Source organism: Peromyscus eremicus, chromosome 7 (assembly GCF_949786415.1).
Source record: "Peromyscus eremicus chromosome 7, PerEre_H2_v1, whole genome shotgun sequence".
Lineage (NCBI taxonomy): Eukaryota > Metazoa > Chordata > Mammalia > Rodentia > Cricetidae > Peromyscus > Peromyscus eremicus.
This window is the reverse complement of record NC_081422.1, coordinates 43908136-43922039: the sequence shown is the minus strand read 5'-3', so window position 1 is coordinate 43922039 and position 13904 is coordinate 43908136. Positions and strand designations below refer to the sequence as shown.

General features: G+C 48.4%; 1 protein-coding gene across 1 annotated transcript in view; it reads left to right on the top strand.

The window, feature by feature from the left end:
• The window catches only part of Ankk1 (ankyrin repeat and kinase domain containing 1), an 11659-nt gene extending 4687 nt beyond the window's left edge, over window positions 1–6972 (top strand). Inside the window, exons 2-8 of the mRNA XM_059266899.1 lie at window positions 1030–1324; window positions 2367–2518; window positions 2756–2805; window positions 3308–3457; window positions 4056–4174; window positions 4783–4819; window positions 5675–6972. Coding sequence (XP_059122882.1) covers window positions 1030–1324; window positions 2367–2518; window positions 2756–2805; window positions 3308–3457; window positions 4056–4174; window positions 4783–4819; window positions 5675–6972 — 2101 coding nt within the window. The remainder of the gene's footprint in view (window positions 1–1029; window positions 1325–2366; window positions 2519–2755; window positions 2806–3307; window positions 3458–4055; window positions 4175–4782; window positions 4820–5674) is intronic.
• Window positions 6973–13904: the final 6932 nt, after the last annotated feature.

Sequence of the window (13904 nt, the reverse complement as noted above, 5' to 3'; positions counted from 1 at the left end):
TGAGGAATGGTAGATGTTCCTGGAGGCCAGACCCTCTGGCTAGTTTCCCAGGGTGACCCTGAGAGCACATCATCAGCTGTCAGCAACATCCCACTGCAGCACCAGCACAGCTTGGCAAACACCTTGCTTTTTCAAAATGCCATTCCTCCTTAATCCCCATCCCTGCGATTCCCAACCAGTCTCTTGCAATTTGCATATTTACAGCTCTGTGGGCACACACAGTGAAGTGAGAGAGAGGGCCTGCCGTGTGTTTGTTTTACAGGGCTTCCTTTAAGTCTTGACTTCAGTTCACTTCCACAAAGACATACTGTGCAGTGCATGGCAATGCGTGGGGGGAGGGTGTGGGGATGGGGCAAAGAGTACTGATTGTAGTTCATCCACAACACAGACTACTCTGCATCCACTAAAGACTGTGCTTCAGGAGCATAACAATGCAGGCACTCCAGAGAAAGGAGGGAGGAGTGAAAGGGAGGGAGGGAGGGAAAAGAGATTCCTGGAAAACGTCATAAAAGAACATACTAAAATGTTAGTCGAGGCCAGCTCTGCAAGGTTGGATTACTGGTAGTTTAATTTTTTTTTTTTTTACAACTCTCTGTATCTCCTAGGTTTTCTATGAGGTGCATGTATTATTTTCATAATCAAAATGGTAATAGATATTATTTTAAAACAGACTCATGAAGCATAATACTGGTCTTCCAGGGGCTCAAAAGCTGCTAGGGGAGATGAATATGAAAGCAAGTGGGCAGGATAAATGGCAGGCTGTGTTCCAGGCTTTTTATGGCTGGCTCTGCAGGATGGAGGGACTCCCGAGCCTGCAAGGCCCTTGCCTTTTCACTGATAACAGCTTGAGCCCAGGTCCTGGCTGCCTGGGATGTTCCTATAGTCTCTCACTTCCCTTCCACTACCTTGCAAGCTTCTGCGGTTTCTCTGGGTCTCCTCAGCTTGCTTCATACTAAGTTGGTATGTTCTGCCCATAGGCCTGGTAATTAGTGTTGCCCTTTCTTCCACCCCATTCCTGGTTCTCCATAGCTCTGAGATGAGTTGTCTCTTTGAAGAAGCAGTCAAAATGGAGAAGATTAAGTTTCAACACATTGTGTCCATCTATGGGATATGCAAGCAGCCCCTGGGCATTGTGATGGAGTTCATGGCCAGTGGTTCCCTGGAGAATACACTATCTACCCACAACCTCAGTTGGCCACTCAAGTTCCGCATCATCCATGAGACAAGTTTGGCCATGAACTTCCTCCATAGCATTAAGCCACCCCTGCTCCACCTGGACCTCAAGCCGGGCAACATCCTACTGGACAAGAACATGCATGTCAAGGTGAGGGCCTTGGTGATGTATGCTAGACCTCCTCCATGTAACAGGATTGTCTACCTGTCAATCACTGAACCAGCCAAGAGTTTGAGCCATTTTCTGTTTGGATAAATAGTGAACACAGGGGTTATACCTGAAACAGAGATGGGTAAGCAGACAACTTTGGAACATGAGACTGGGGCTTGTGGTGCCCATATCAACACCCTCAGGTCCACACTTGTAAGACTGATAGAATAATCTCTACCCCTCATGTTCTTTGTTTAGAGAAGGGATATGTATAAAGGAGATTTTTATGAAGTCATAATGGCCCTTTTCTTCAGTGCTCAAAACCTTCAATAATCTTTTGCCCTCAAGAGCTTTGCACATTCTGTTCTTCTAACCCTCTCTTTATCTAGAAAGTCTTAGTCATATCTCAGCTCTCAGACTGATCATTACTTCCTTGGGGAGAACTTTCTTACTCTATCTCAATATATACTTATATATTTCTTATACACTCCCATAATGCCTTTGTTACTTCATTTTGCTGACCCTCATTGTAGTATATAAGCAATTCTACGAAACTTTTTTCAAGGTTAAGCAAAGTTGAGTGAGAGCTCCTTGAATCAGGGAAAGGATCTCAAAAAAGAGTGAAACTTGTTCTTAATGCATGTATACCCTATCTGAATACCCACCAACCATGATGGTATGTGGTTTAAGAGGTGTCTCAGAACCCCAACTCATTGTTCCTTAATGAATGGTAAATGACAGTCTGAAAGGCTGGAAAGAGAGAAGGATAAACAGATGCTGTGAGTGTTCCAGGATCCATGGAGATGGGAAGAACAATGCTCCTGGAAGAGGTATATAGGTTTTCATCCTACAGATGAGAAAACTAGGGCTCTGAGAAGATGAACAACTGGTTCAAGCTCATCTAGTGATGTTAGCAGAGCTGGGAGACAATGAAGTTAAAAACCACATGTGATGTACTGATAAGGGCAGTGGGGAGGAACCACAGATGGCTTCTGGAAGGTATCTCTTGCTACCCTGTCCCTGGCATCTGGCTTTCTTCCAGATTTCAGACTTTGGCCTGTCCAGATGGATGGAGCAGTCAACCCACATGCAGTACATTGAGAGATCAGCTCTGAGGGGCACACTCAGCTATATCCCTCCTGAGATGTTCCAGGAGAACAGCAAGACTCCAGGACCTGAATATGATATGTACAGGTAAGTGGACAGTTGGCTCCACGTCATATGACACATTGCTACCCCAGTTGGGTCCCTATGGCTAAGAGGCAGGGCAGGACAAGGATCTGGACTGAGTCCTCCATGTGCTGATGGAAGGGGAGAGATGAGGAAGACCTGGAGAGGCTTCACCTGTAATTGTAGAGATGGCTGGGTCCCCATGGCTAGGCATCATGGATATTAGACTAAGTCTCTCATCTAATATATTCCCCATTACAGCTTTGGGATTGTCATCTGGGAGATTCTCACTCAGAAGAAACCATATTCAGGTAACAGATGATCATGGCTCTCTGCCTGTGGGAGGCTGCGGTTGGAAAACACAAGAGGAGTAATGGGTTGTGTGAACCAGAGTATGAAAACCTCATGGATTACTACCTTACTCTGCTTCCTCTACCCCACAAATGCTAGAGCTTATATAATAGTGAGCAAATGTCAGCCTTGACCTTGTTCCACAGATCTAATACCCTGAGTCCCCTGCTCTTTAAAATGAGGAAAGCTAAAGCCTTTCCCCAAGCCTGTTTGTCTCTTCTGCTGCCTTTGCCCAGAAAAAAGGATGTGGGAATCATGTTGAGTCTTGGCTAGAGCTGGACCAGTGACTCAGCTGCTCAACCGGAGTTTCAAGTAGGTCCCAGACTCAGCTGTCTACTCCCTGAGCATGTGTAGGGCAGCTACTGCATTCCAATCATGTCAGGATCCTCCCAACTTCCACCCACTTGCCAGCTCTCTGTCCTCACCTTTTGAAATCTGCACAGCCTGGATCTTCCCTTGTAGGGCTCAATATGATGACCATCATCATCCGGGTAGCTGCAGGCATGAGGCCCCCCTTGCAGCCTGTGGAGTGGCCAGGGGAGGCCTATCAGATGGCAGACCTGATGAAGCGCTGCTGGGACCAAGACCCCAAGAAGAGGCCATGCTTTCTAAGTACCTACCCCTTATTCCATGCCAAAGAGCTGGAGACGGAGGGACAGGAGACATCCTTAAGCACTAGAGCTCAGAAAGATGAGGAAGACATCTTCAGGGTGGGGCTGGGAGGCAGACTCTCTGAGTTGCACAGCTGAGGATGGATTTTGTCAGAGTGTTCACTGTGTGCCTAAGGGAGGTAGAATCTGCAAATGGGAGCATTAGCGTCTGAGCCTGGTCCTGCCCCTGAGCTCTGTAGCTATCTCTGGGGACTTTGAGTACTGTGGAGTCTGTAATGTCATAAGTTGGAAGGGATGGGGTTATCTGGTCCTCTAGGGACAACACACAGAGGGGTGAGCATCTTAGAAATCACCTGGTCCTTGCCTTCCCCTTTTGTGAAAAAAGACTTACCTTGGGAGGGTCACTGATTTGCCAAGTGTATCCCGGCCATGTCAAGGGTAGGGCTCAGCTTCCTACCTCATTGTGGGCATATGGGAATATGCATGAACTTAGGAATGTGTTTAAGAGAACTCAGGAAACGTAATATCTAAAATGTGATGAACTCCATTGAATTTGCCTGTTAACCTCCTTTTCTATACCCCTAATCCTTGTGGAGCAGATGTGACCATTGAGACAGACATGCTGCTGTCCCTGCTCCAGAGCCCTGTGGCAGACCCTGAGTGTGAAACCCTGGCCCGGAAGGTGTCTTGCAAACCATCACTGAGCCAGCCCCACAAGGTATATATGGCAGGCTGGGCAGGCCACTGTAGGGATGCTGGAGGCCACTGTGTGTCATCCATAGTCTCTGGCTGGTCTGTGAAGGAATAGGCAAAGGCTGTCATTTACAAGGCCACTTGACTGCTGAGGGGAACATGGGAACTGTAAGCCAAGCTAGCCCATACTTAGCTCTCCAACCCAGGGAGGCTAGCTGGGGGCTGCCAGAATCCATAGGGGAGGACACATTCCCTTGATTACCTAACTGTTCTCTTAAGGCCATGGGTGCTGTGGCTCAGAGTCCCTGGGAAGAACCTTATCCTAAGCTGTCACGATGTGGATGTCAGCATCATCCTTCAAGTCTCCTGTCCCTATACTCTGATATGGGAACTATCAGGGACTATCAGAGGGTTCTAGAGATATACCCTGAAGTCTCTGAATGAAAGACAAGCCCTAGACTTCCCTGCTGAGTGATTTTCTCTATAGATGTTCTGGAGAGGCGATGGTATAGGTAGGTTTCCCAGGAATGGTAGGATGTGAATCCTGATGGGTCACAGAAAGCACTGGAAAGAGGAAAAGCAGGGAGGACCAGAGCTGATCGCTGATGAGCCACCCTGTACATGCCTTCCCAGGTCAGCGAGGAAGTCAATCAGGAGCTTTCACACAGTGGTAAGTCTGCCCTGCTGCGATGGGACCAAAGACTCCCCACGGAGGAAAGGGTGGGATCTATCCATTCTCTTTGCTCATCCCCGGTGTCTCCCTCTCTCTTTCTCAAGCCTGTCACACATCAGGGATGGTTCAAAAACACCCAGGCCCTTGGGGTTCTGGATCAGTTTCCCCTTCATGTGCGTGTCGTTAAAAGATCAGATTCCCCTGTTTCTGTCATGAGAGATAGAACACTGGCTCTCAATATTGGCTTTACGTTGGTTAGGCTTATTTGAAAAAAACAACGAGGAAAAGGTATGTCCAGTGCCTACCCCAAACAAATCAGAACCTGTAGGGTTGGGCCTTGGCAGTGCTCATTATTTAGTTCTGGTACACAGTAGATGGAGCAGGAGGAGGTGAGGCCTGGAGACCTTATATCACACAAGCCCAAGTTCTAGTGCAGTTCTGATTTTTCACAGCCTGCCTTCTTCTTGGACCCTTCTCTGAACATTCTTACCTAATAATCTGTCTTCCCACTGGCAGAACAAGCCAGTATTGTTCATCTCCCCTTTAAAGAGCTGGATGTGGAGGCTCAAAGAGGTCAAAACTAGCAGGAGTCAGGGGATGTTCAGAGGTGGAGTAGGGATTTTCAACCAGGCCTCTGGATTCCAGCTCCATCCTGCCTCCTCTGTGAAGCCCATGGGCTCCAAGCTCTAAAAGAATCAATGACCCTTGATACAGGCTGACCTCAACCCACACGAGGTCCTCAAGTCTAGGCTGTTTCACCAAAGTGTCTCCAGGAGGCAGGGGGATTCGTAAAGTGACCTCTGAAGAGGTTATGGGTCAAATTTTTTTCAACCTATCCCTTTATCTTAGCAGGCTCAGGTGACTCCTTGAAGTGGGTCCTACAGCTCTCTGACAACGAGATGCCAAGTGATGAAGAACTACATGTCTATGAGAACAGGACGACTCCCCTCCACTTCCTAGTGGCCCAGGGCAGTTTGGAGCAAGTGAGGCTGCTGCTGTCCCATGAGATTGATGTAGACTGCCAGACAGCCTCTGGCTATACACCACTCCTCATTGCCACCCAGGACCAGCAACCTGATCTCTGTGCCTTGCTCCTGGCACATGGTGCTGATGCCAACCTGGCAGATGAGGATGGCTGGGCCCCACTGCATTTTGCAGCCCAGAATGGGGATGACCACACTGCCCGTCTACTCCTGGACCATGGGGCTCTGGTGAATGCCCAGGAGCATGAAGGCTGGACCCCACTCCACCTAGCTGCACAGAATAACTTTGAGAATGTGGCACGGCTTCTGGTCTCCCGACAGGCTGACCTCAACCCACAGGAGGCTGACGGCAAGACGCCCCTCCATGTGGCTGCCTACTTTGGCCACATTGGTCTGGTCAAGCTACTGACAGGACATGGGGCTGAGCTGAATGCTCAGCAGAGAAACCTGAGGACACCTCTGCACCTGGCAGTGGAGAGGGGAAAAGTGAGAGCCATCCAACACCTGCTAAAGAGTGGGGCATTCCCTGATGCCCTTGACCACGGTGGCTACAGCCCACTGCACATTGCTGCAGCCAGAGGCAAGCAAATTATCTTCAAGATGCTTCTCAGATATGGGGCCAGGCTTGAGCTACCCACACAACAGGGGTGGACACCCCTGCACCTAGCGACTTACAAGGGCCACGTGGAGATCATCCGTCTGCTGGTCAAGAGCCATGCAGACCTGGATGCTCTTGGAAGTATGCACTGGACTCCCCTGCACCTGGCTGCCTTCCATGGGGAGGAGGTGGTGGTGTTGGCACTGCTACAGGGTGGGGCCAACCCCAATGCTGCTGAGCAGTCAGGCTGGACTCCTCTCCACCTGGCAGTGAAGAAGGAGACCATCCTGAGCATCATCCACCTTCTGGAGCATGGTGCTGACATCCACGCTTGCAACAAGATGGGCTGGACACCTGCCCACCTGGCTGCTCTCAAGGCCAACACAGCCATCCTCAAAGTGCTGGTGAAGGCCGGTGCCCAGCTGGACGTCAAGGATGGAGTTGGCTGCACACCTCTGCAGCTGGCCCTTCGAAGCCAAAAACGGGGGATCATGACCTTCCTGGAGGGCAAGGAGCCTTTGCTAGCCATTCTGGGAGGTTCTGAGCCTGAATCCCAGATAGAAGTTTAGATATGACAGGGCCTCTTTGCCTGGAAGGGGAGAGGATTATGAAATGAAACTTGGCTTTGGAGAGGCCACTTACCACCTGCCCATTTTATCTTGAGAGGAACCACTGTCCCAGGTGACAGAAGGAAAGGAAGACGTTCCAGTGAGCTTGTTCCAGTGAGCTGGGGAGCTACAGAGTGCCTGGAAAACTGGTTCCAGCTCCCCTCCAAGTCATCTCCAGTCTACCCTTCTTCCTTCTTTTCAAGTGAGCTCATGTGCCCATGCTAAGCTTCCTTTCCAGCCCCTGACACCTTCTGTTGCTTGCCTCAGAATAATGGAACCCTTGCATCCCAAGGAACACCTCAAAATAAAGGCCTAGAGATGAGGACAGAGGGCTCCTCTCAGCTCCAATTTTGTATTCTAGGTGTTTCACCTTAGATTAGAGCAGGAGAATCAGACACCTGCTCTACATTGAGAACATGCACTTGGAGCTCAGAGGACGCATCTGCTCACTGTTAGTCTCAGCCAGGCTCCTGTCACAATGATGACCATAGCTTCTGGTGGCACTGGTCTCAGTATCTGGTATCATATATCTTGGGAGTGATAGAAGAATGTGCCCAAGCTGCAGATATATGCTCATCTATGGGATGCCAGTTTCCTGTCTCCAACCTCATGCTTCTCTGTGCCCATTGATATGGTCAGTTTCCAAACTCCAGAGTGAATAAAGCTGATGATCTCATTCTCCCAATTACACATAAATCAGCTGGGTAACCCATGGGAGCCAATGGGGTTAATATGGCATATGTGTGTCTGTAGTATCTGATATGTTATATGTGTGCACGATATATGTGTGTGAGCTCATGAGGGAGGAGAGAGAGGGCAGCTGAGGGGAGTTGGGTGACTGTGTGTACATGCATGTGTGATTTGTCTGACGTGGTCCATGTACATATATGATACTTGTGTGTGAGTTTATGTGAAAAGAGGTAGAGCAGCTAAGAGAAGTTGCAGGTGTATACATAATGCATAATGAATATAGGATGCATCTATGAACCCATGTGAAGGAGCAGGCAGGGTAGCTAAAAGGAGATGGAGATATAAATGTATAATACTTGTACGTGTGTATAATTGGTGGGTAGATGCATGCAAGGGAGGAGGCAGGGCAGCTGAGAGGAAGTTGGTAGTGCAAGGGGGTTGTCTGGGCTTGGGGTGGAGCTGCAGAAACAGGGACTTCCCTTCTTCCCCCTCAGCTGCTCAGAGAACTGCTTTCTATGAACACATATAGGCCACCCACTCATTGGTCTACCCATCAGTTGTGGGCAGGTTGGGTAAGGGCCAGGGCTGCTAATATCCACTGTGTACATTTGTAGGTCTGGTTCAGTGATCTGTGAGGCAGTGGCTGTTAGAAGAGTATGAGGAGGGCAGGTTCTCCCTTCTACCTCATCTCCCCACCCCATTAGCACCCTGGCATCATCATGGTGAAAGATGGGGCAAAGAAGACTTGCTACTCTATGTGGCACCCTGCTTAGGGTATGAGTTCATTTCAGCAACCTCTCTTCCTCTGTCCCAGGATCTCTAGACCCAGCTGGGCTTTGGGCAGCTTTGGGACAGCCAATGGTAAACCTGGGGTCAGCACTTGACTGGGCTGTGTCCTCGAGAAGCAGCTATCAGGCTAGTCTACACATGAGAATATCCTGATGAGCCAGGTGGTGGTGGCGCACACCTTTAATCCCAGCACTCGGGGAAGCAGAGCCAGGCAGATCTCTGTGAGTTCAAGGCCAGCCTGGTCTACAGAGCAAGAGATCCAGGACAGGCACCAAAACGACACAGAGAAACCCTGTCTTGATAAACCAAAAAAAAAAAAAAATCCTGATGAGGGATTCTTTAAATATACCCTCAACCGGGGACTGGACCTACCTGGACTGAGTCTACCAGGTTGATCTCAGTCTGCGGGGAAGGCTTTGCCCTGGAGGAGATGGGAATGGGGGGCAGGCTGGGGGGGGGGAAGGTGAGGGGGGCGGGAGGGGGAGAACAAGGGAATCCGTGGCTGATATGTAGAACTGAATTGTATTGCAAAATAAAAATTTATATATATATATATATATATATATACATATATATATGTATATATATATATATATATATATATATATATATATATATATATATATATATATATATATATATATATACCCTCAACCAACTAAACCACAATCTGCAGGGCAGACCCTGATGTGAATGAGCACCATGACTCTGAAGTGGAGGAGCCAGGGCCTAGGATGAACACCAGGGGGCATACCCAAGGCTTTCTCTGAGCCCTTTCTCAACAAAATCATGCCTACAGGAAGTCTTCCCCAGACATGTGGTAGAAATTCCTGGGCTCTGGGAATATTCAACGGATTGTTTGTCCCTATACTATACCAGCTGCCTGCTGTAATTAAGAAAATACCCCCAGTTCTGTCTCCTAAAACATTCAGCAGAAGGAGGGGAGGGGCATGTCTGTGTGCCCTTCTTGAACCTGAGAATACTGTTGGAGCTCAAAGTCTAGGATTCCAGAAGAGCCAGAGAAGATACAGGGACCGCATATTCACATCAGGGTAAGCTCGGAGCAACCAAAGGGAATGTTGGTGATGGAACCACAGGAGAAGATGGTGCCCGGCTTATCATATAAGGAATGGTGTCAGGATAACCTTGAAGAAAGGTGTTGGGGGGAATGCTTTGGCATTCATTATCTAGTGCATGACAAGGGTATCCTGGAAGTGTGGTCAGGACTGTGCCTCTGAATTACTTTGGCTCTGATGATCATGACTTTGCATGGAGATCCTCAGATCCCTGCTTCTTTGAATCACTTCCTCTAAGAACTAACAGAGACAATAGTTTAGGTTCAGTATTGAACAAGAGGACTTTGTTGTCTGCTGCATTTTCAAGTTGCCCTGGACAGACACATACACCGTGAGCTTCATTTGGACCCACCTGCCTTCTCAGTTATGGAAGGATATTTTAGGTTGGGTTTAAGGGAGGTCCTTAAAAATGCTGGAAGTAGGTCCCTGGTAGGTTTCCACTGTGTTTAAAGTGCCTAAGGATGGGAGTGCTAGAAATTGGGACCCTAATTTCTTACTGGACATCTCTATAAAGAGGACCCAGAGAACCCTTAAATTCAAATCAACCCAAAATGAACATTCCCTTCCCATCCACAAATCTGTCCTTCACCCATTATCCATGTCTTAGTTGAAGGTCCCCAAACTCCTAATCTAGGACTGGTATTTCCAATAGGACTGTAAAGGAGGGAAGAAGTCTTTGGGATCTATCTTGCTTAGTAGGGTACCACTAGCAACTTGTAGGACTGAGTCCTTGAAATATGGTGAGTGTAGCTGAGAGATCAAATTTTTAATACTGTTAAACTGAAGTAGCCATATGTGGATAGAATTAGTCTATGACCTCCCCTTCGTTATCTCTTCTCCAGTCAGTTTCCAACCTAAGCATTGGGTTGATCAGAAAAAGCCTCCTGAAAGACATAAATATTGAAGATGACATGGATGGATCTGAGTAGGGCCAGAGGCTAGGCTGGGTAGACGTGGAGGTACTCCATAAGCTCCAAAATGTGGGAGGGACAGACTTATTTCTACAGGCAAGCAATGTGATGTCTTCCCAGTGGGCAAGACTCTGATGTCTGCCTTGAGTCTCACTGTGAGAGGATGAGGAGAGCTCCCATCTCCTTCCAATTAAAGGATGGATAGATAGAGCCTGAATGTCTAATCAATTCCAAAGACCCACTAGGAGTTGTGTGTAATGGGGAAGCTGGATGCTGTGGTAGGAAATTGGGATTCCAGGCTATGACAGAGGATTTAGAGGTGGCCAGACAAACCTGGGCTAGAGTCTTCCTTTTACACTTTATTAGCTGTAGACTTTCCCTAGATGTTACCCCTAGACAGGGAGGCCTGTGGATGCTCCAGCTTCAGACTGTAGAAGAATTTTTGTTGTGAGGATGCTGTTGGATCACACAGCCCCAGCATGCATGGGCACTCACCTTCACTCTGTTCCTCTTCTGTCTTCCAGCTCTTGTCCTTTCTCTTCAACATTATTCCACTTACCTGCTCTGTCCTTACCATGTACAGAGGCAAATTTCTTTCCTATTCTAAACCTTTGCTTAGGTGGCTTCTTGTGCTTTGAGGAGTCAGTGGGTGAAACCCTCCCAGATGTGAGACTGGGAAACCAGAAGGAGTAGTACATTTTAGCAAGCTACAGCCAAGGGAGTTAAACTGCAGGCTGGAAGTTCCAATTGACTTGTGTGATCTTCTCAGATGGGATCTGCAGAAAACTACTGGGGGCTAGAGACACCTATGGATGCATCCTATAAGCACTGAGAAAGTACAGGGTGGTGGTGGCACAGAGTAAAGATGCAGAGAGAAGAAGCCAATCTGCAGGCTTATGAGAGAAGGAAGAGCAGTCACCAAAGGAGGCCCCTGGGCTTCTGGACATCTGTACAGGAGCATCCTTTTATGGAGCTCACCAGCCCCAGGATAATACCACAACCCTTCATGCTAATGATGAGTTCCCCCATCTGTGCCTTATGGGGTCCTACATAGCTCCCCCCTGCCCAGATCCAACCCACTCATTTCTACCTATGAAGCTTTTCCTGCTTGCCCTGGTGGAGATGGCCACCCCTCTTGAAGGCATTGAATTGCCCCCCCCCCTTGCTGTCTGCCCTACTGCTTGCTCAGGTATACAACCTAACTATTCCTACATCCTATTCTCCCCCGTCTTAGTGCTCAGGACACCCATGTATGATCCATGATGCTTAGTTAGATTACAGGCAATGGGAGCTGGAAGGTTTTGTGCAATGTCATATAAAGGGCAAAGGGCAGGAGCCAGGCTAGCATGTGCCAGGGGAGGGAGGCTGGGGAAGGAAGCTGGGAAGGAAGCTGGAGTAGGGTGGGCCCATGCAGGAGACCTGAATACAAAGCTCTCCTAGGTCACAGCCTTGCAAAAACCTCAAGTTGCTGAAAGTTCCTTTGCTTCAGTCACATCACTTAGCAGCGCTTGTGTTCTTAGGGTGTTGTCATGGTTAAATCTGATGCCAAGCCTATGAAATGGCAAGGCAGTTAATAAGCACTCAACATTTCAGTTTCTTGCAGTTTCTCCTAAACAAGAGGAATTTTTCTCTCGGAATAGAGCACAGATAATCAGGCTTTGGGGGCCTTGTGGAGAACGATGCTGGAGAACATAGGTGCCTAGTTTCCCATGCCAGTACATTCCGGAAAGGAAGGGCGACTCTTTTTGGGCTTTGGGATGGCTGTGATCTTGGAACACATCTACAACAGTGCAGAATCACTCCAAGGTAAGGGCAAGCCCCCGGCTCACTGGTTGTGACTGCAGAGACTACAGTGTTAAGATGATCTGCAGACCACAGTACAAAAGGCTCCAGCAGTCAAACAGCTTAGTGTAGCTCAAGCCAAAGCACCATGTCTGAAGCCCTAAGAGCAGGGCAGGGTGCAGGAGGGGACTCTGCGTGCAATAACGGGCGGTCAGACGATGGATGAAGCGACTTCAAGAAAAGGATGGGAAATAGGAAGAGGATGGTGGTACTGCCTGAGGATTGACAGGAAGGAAGGATGGGATCAGGCCCATGCTGCCAGCCCTTCTGGCTCTGAATGTGACTCTGACCTTCTTCTCTTGGCCACCCCATCTTTTCCCCTGGCCTGGATGAAGCTCAGAGCATGGCCTCTCGTGGCTCTCTTCCTCATGCTGTACATGCCTGGGGCAGCAAAATAGTGTTTGAAAGTGAGGCTACCCAGATAACCCAGAATGTAATAGTATGGCTTCTTAGCTTGGTGTTTTCACAAACGCCATCTTTCTTATCCCCTCAATGGTTTCGCCTCCCCCACCACCACCACATGACTGCACCTATCAACTTGATCTCTACTTGGGTGGCTGGCTTCCTCTCTCTGTCTCAGCTCTGCTTCGAGTCTCAGGGTGGAAGGTCATATGTGTGCCCATAATGCAAAGTTCCAAAGTAATGTTATGGTCATGTGGCTGGCATTTTCCTTCTCTTCTCTCTTCCTGAGATAGGCTTGTGAGATGGCCCTGGCTGGCCTAGAACTTGCTATGCTAGCCTCACATTTGCAGCAACCCTCCCAAGCCAACTTCCTCCCCAGTGCCAGGATTCTGTGTGTACGCATGTGCATGTAGACACTCCTGACGTATGTGGTCCTAAGGACTGAACTCTACTCAGGGCCTCATGGACACTAAGCAAGCTCTTTACCAACTGAGCTGCATACCCAGCAACCTCCACGGTGAACTTCTTTTTTTTTTTTTTAATTAACTCTCTATGACTCCACCTGGGGGTAAGTCTGGATCTCTCTAGAGAGAGCAGCAGCCATTATTACCTTGCTCCCTGCTCTGGAAGTAACCTGGGCAGAGTGAAAACAAATGGGAATAGAATCTATTCTTATCAGGGTCTTCTCAGCCTTATCCATAAAGCTAGGGATGGGTCACTTAGGTCTTTTCACTTAGAAGACACTGTATTTTCTCTCTACCAGCTTCCTGCTTCGCTTGGTGTAGCAGAGCTAAAGGCATGTAATAAACAGGAAAGGACCCCCGGAAACACAAGACACCCAGACTCTAGCCTCTTGCCATTGTTCACTTTGTCCCTGCTCAACCTCCAACACCTGCTGCTAAACAGGAATCATTGTTTGCAGGGACCCTTGGGTATCACTGTAAAGGTCTGGTCTCCAACAGGTTTTCTTTCTCTATAAATAAATAAATAAATAAATAAATAAATAAATAAATAAATAAATAAGTCCAGGCCTGTCACCCAGGCAAACCACCTCGTCAAGTGAGTTCAGGGCACAGGAATGGCCCCCTGGGACAAGAGGAGCGGACTGTCAGGGAAGGAAAAGTCCAAAGCTGCTCTGTACAGAGAGATTCTGAAGTCCCAGATACAGACTCTGTCTTTGCGC